The 5158-nt window shown below is 40.3% G+C and overlaps 1 protein-coding gene across 1 annotated transcript; it reads left to right on the forward strand.

Moving 5' to 3' along the window:
• The first annotated feature begins 21 nt into the window (after positions 1–21).
• On the forward strand, positions 22–1071 carry LOC110022745 (chlorophyll a-b binding protein of LHCII type 1-like). Its single transcript, XM_020721829.1, has one exon. The coding sequence runs from the start codon at positions 78–80 to the stop codon at positions 873–875; it is 798 nt and encodes a 265-aa protein (XP_020577488.1). The 5' UTR covers positions 22–77; the 3' UTR covers positions 876–1071.
• Positions 1072–5158: the final 4087 nt, after the last annotated feature.

A 5158-nucleotide genomic window follows, 5' to 3' on the forward strand; every position in this document is an offset into this window, starting at 1 on the left:
CCCCCCCCCCCCACCCCTCAATCCATCTCTCTGCACTCAATTCTCTTCATCACCCCAGCTCTACTAATCCTAACACCATGGCCGCCACTGCAGCCGCAATGGCTCTCTCCTCCCCCTCCTTCGCCGGCAAGCCTGTGAAGCTATCCCCTTCCAACCCCGCCCTCTTCGGCGAAGCCCGCATCACCATGCGCAAGACTGCAAGCAAGTCCTCAGGAAGCCCATGGTACGGCCCAGACCGTGTCAAGTACCTCGGCCCATTCTCCGGCGAGCCCCCTTCCTATCTCACCGGCGAATTCCCCGGCGACTATGGGTGGGACACCGCCGGCCTCTCCGCTGACCCAGAGACCTTCGCCCGGAACAGAGAGCTGGAGGTCATTCACTCCCGATGGGCAATGTTAGGAGCTTTGGGCATCGTCTTCCCCGAGCTCCTGGCCCGTAACGGCGTCAAATTCGGCGAAGCTGTCTGGTTCAAGGCCGGGGCCCAAATCTTCAGTGAAGGTGGGCTGGACTATTTGGGTAACCCGAGTCTGATCCACGCGCAGAGCATCCTCGCTATATGGGCCGTTCAAGTCATCCTCATGGGGGCCGTCGAGGGATATCGAGTTGCCGGTGGGCCGCTCGGTGATGTCACCGATCCGTTGTATCCCGGGGGCAGCTTTGATCCGTTGGGCCTGGCTGAAGATCCAGAGGCCTTCGCGGAGCTGAAGGTGAAGGAGCTGAAAAATGGAAGGCTGGCCATGTTCTCTGTTTTCGGGTTCTTCGTGCAGGCTATCGTTACGGGTAAGGGCCCGCTGGAGAACCTGGCGGATCATCTGGCGGATCCGGTGAACAATAATGCATGGGCTTATGCCACCAACTTTGTGCCCGGAAAGTGAGGGAAAGTGGGGGGGGAGGAGAAGTGGATTGTGTTGTATTTATTTGTTTTGGGGAAATTTGTGAAGAATTTGTGAATGTGATGGGGGTTGTTTGGGTGATGGATGTAATAAAATTAGTAATGTCCGTTGCTGAAATGATTTTTTTTTCTTGTTCTTGTATGTGTTTATATGGAATGAATGGTCTTCTCTTTGAAAATATATTGTGTTGCTCATTCATCGAGATATTGTTCATTTTGGCCTAATAAATTCACGATTTTGTTGCATTAGTATAACTTATATTAGGAGGTCATCAATCTGGAGGTTGTTCACGCTCGAGAAATTAGACTCTTACACGAAAATGAGCATTAATGCTTAAAAGTTTAGCTCTATTCAACTTGAGAGGTTTCACACTATTTGTTCTTCTGACAAATTTAAAGATCTTTTAATTTTTATAATGGTCAATAAACTAATTTTCATTCACAATAATGAAATTAGGGCTTGTTAGGGATTATTTTTTTGTTCTATTTTTAAATTTTGTTTTTGGTTTATTTTAAAAATTTTTTTTAATACATTTTTTTGGTATGTTTTTTAATTTTACTTTTAAAAATAAATTAACTTATTTTTAAAGTAATAAAAAACATTTAAAAATTATTTTTTAATGCATTCTAAACAATTACATATGTTTTATTTTAGGGTAAGATATAAATAAAATAAGATAAGAAAATAAAAAAAAATCAAAATTAAAAGTGATCCCAATTCAGGGGATCTCACTTAAATTATAAAACTCTGTAATCCTAAAATGCAATAAGAAATATATAAGAAATAAATTCAAGCTGTAAGTACAGAGATCTATTGACCAGTCAACTAAAATTTTAGGGCTTATTTGGGCGGCAGGATCGCCAATGGCCACTGTCCGATCACCACTATAAATATCATTGAACACCACCGTCGAGTCGTCTCCATAATCAAACCCCCACTATCTCGGTATCACCATCGTCAGACCACCGTTGCCCTGCCACCGCAATCATTGCCAACGAACTACCATTGTTTGGTTGTCGTCATCGTCAAACCACAGCTGTCGACCACCAATGTTGTTGTCATCGTCGAACCACCGTCATCAAGCCACTCCCATAAATGGACCATCCTCCTAACAACTATCAGTAGCTGCCACGGGACTACTGTCGTCTGGACGTTGCCACTGATGGACCACAACTTTCATCGCGGTGGACCTCAAAATTTTCGTCGCTGCTACCAGATCATTACTGCTCGACCACTACGTTTGTCACTGTCAAACCATCGATGGACCACCGTCGCCAGGCTGCTTACAACGCCGGATCATCGTTACATCCACAAAACCATCATCGTTTGGTTACCAATTAATCACCACCGTTGTCTCCACTAGACCATCGCATATAGCAATCCCTAGCTATTGCCTAACGACCACCGAGTGGTAGATGTCTGGTGGCCGCCACCATCAGACCATTGCTACCCAACCACCACCGTCATCGCTACTGGATCACTACTAACAAGCCATCACTGCCACCAAAACACCATCGTCGAGTCTCCACCATCATCAAACCACCGTCCCTGCAACCAGACCATCGTCGTCTGGATGTCATCACCGCAGAACCACCACTGCCCAACCACTATTGTTGTTGTAGTAAAACCACCGTCATCGCTAACCCAAAATCATCGCCTAGCCACTATCTTCTCCTCCATAGGATCACCACCGTTTGGACGTCGCCTTTTATCCTATATAAATATAGTGAGATCATTTCAAGTGGGCTAGATTCAATGGTTTTTACTCTTTTAATTTTTCCATGTAAAATGTCTGATGTCCTGTCTATCAGCTCTTCTTTTATCTCTGTGTAATGGATTTTCTTATGATGGTACGAAGTTAATTTCTCCACGGCCACAAATTCTCTAGCTCCTACCAATAACATTTTCTGAGAAAAGGAGAGAAAGTAATAAAAAGAAAAAAGAGCAAGTCATATTCATATTCTTCAAAAAGGAAGTTATTGAAGAAGATACGATGCTCATAAGAGAGATAATAGTTTAGGAAAAAAATATTTTTTAATACACTTATTAGTTCAACAAAGATGTCTTCTCTCCAAGATGCTGACTGCGAGATAAAGACGGGACACAAAATTAAACCTTTTTGTAAGAGAAGCCTTATTAAAATTTCGTTTATACTGAGATATTTGTTTCTAATTTTGTTTTATACCAATGTATTTGCTTCTAATATATATTCCTACTGTCAGCCACCATTGGATTGCCAATAGCCGGTCACCACTGTCACCATTGCCAGACCACCTCTGTCTAGCCACGATCACCATTTAACCATCGTCATTTTGTTGTCTTTGTTGTCGGACCACTATTGTATGGCTACCACCGTCATTTTGTTGTCTTTGTTGTCGAACCATCAAATTTGGGTGGCCACCATAGTTAGACTATTGTTTCCCAACACCACTGTCGTCGCTACTGAATCGCTACTATGTAACCATCACAACCACCGGCCATCCCCCGTCGAGTCTCTGCCATCATCAAACAACCATTGCAGGCCATGATCAAGACACTGTTCCACTGACCACCATCACCCTCACTACCAAACCACCTTCGTCTGGATATCACGGTCGCAAAAACACCACTAACCGACAACTACCATCGTTGTCGTAGAACCACCGAAATTGCTTCACCATCGTTGTATGGCCACCATCATCCTCGCCACCGAATCACCACCATTTGAATGCTACCGCAGCAGAACCACCTATTCCTAGCCACTACCGTCATTGCGGCAAAACCATCGCCATCATCGGACCACCGCTGTCCAGACAACACCATCGATGTCGAACCACCGCCATCGTCAGACCATCATTGGCTAGCCACCACCATCGATGTCGCTAGACCAATATTAGATCTTTGATGCCATAACACTACCATCATCACCATCGACCCAACACTATCGACACACACAATCATCAGATTTTTTGACACACAAACTTTACCATCGGTCTTCCTTCATAGCAATCAAGTCATCGCCATTTCTCCAATGTAATTCGTCACAACGTCACTCTACTGGGAGTTATGTCGATAACCCGATTAACTGTAATATTGATTCTGGCTATTCTATTGATGATAAAATTTTGTACCCCATATGAGTATATAGAAATTATTTTAATTGGGCTTGGCTTCGCAATTCTAACCATTTTAATTTTTTTCAAGTAAAAAACTTTGGCATCACCCTTACTAACTTTTCTTTTATCTATGTGTTTTAGATTATCCTACAATACTAAAATTTTAATATCTCTATCTCAACAAATTTTCTGGAACACAATAATAATATTTTATGAGAAAAAGAGTGAAAAGAAAAGAAAAAGAAAAGAAAAAAAAAAAGATAAATCATATTCTTCAAAATTCATATATCGCTTAGATTAAAATTGATGTTATTTTTAAATTATCATATGAAATATATATATATTATCGCATAGATTTACATTATTTCAACAATAACTGAATAAATTTCTGCTTCATAACATTATATTTCTACAGTATTCTGGCCTGACATATTTAACAAATTTTACTGGATCAATAAAAATATGAAAAAAAATGGAAAATTCTATTCATAAAATATGAAATCAAATATGAAATCGAATGCAACCAGAAGAAAAAAAATGCGGGGCATTTACATAAATACCACCAAATTTTATGTATTTACATATCTAACATTTATACCGCCCAAATCTCATAAAAAATACCACCATTTCAATCTTTAAAATATGAAATACACATTTTCATGCATAAGCAAAGATAAGATACACGTAAAAATTGAAGTTAAAGTGTTAGAAATGTAAATACATAAGAATCGAGTGCTATGCATGTAAATATTCCAAAACTAAGTACACCTTATAAAGGAGAATATACATTTATAGAGCTAGTTGCTGGAAGAAATCTAGAGCATATCATGTTCCAGCAATACAAGCAATGTTTTGGAAAAACATTACATGTCATTTCATAAAAAAACCAGCTTTTATTTACAAACCCATTTGGACCAACACATTTTGAAGAAAATCAATTTACAAATAAATTAGAAGCCATCAAAATGAAACATATTAGGCACAATAGATCATACATCAAACCTCACATGAGCTGCATCGATATCTGCATCCGAGGCTTGAAAACAATTCAAGCAAAATCAAATTTCAGAGCTAACCTTTTCAGAGATCTGTATCAGTAAAGCCTGAAATTCTGCTTTTGCCTCCTGAAAACTTGGCCAAGTTGAAGAAAAATTCCAAATCCAAACACTT

This window comes from Phalaenopsis equestris, unplaced genomic scaffold (assembly GCF_001263595.1).
Source record: "Phalaenopsis equestris unplaced genomic scaffold, ASM126359v1 Scaffold000202, whole genome shotgun sequence".
Taxonomy (NCBI): Eukaryota; Viridiplantae; Streptophyta; class Magnoliopsida; order Asparagales; family Orchidaceae; genus Phalaenopsis; species Phalaenopsis equestris.

Bases quoted from the DNA above. Each gene is read 5' to 3' on its own strand.
- LOC110022745 (XM_020721829.1), top strand. From the start codon at position 78: ATGGCCGCCACTGCAGCCGCAATGGCTCTCTCCTCCCCCTCCTTCGCC.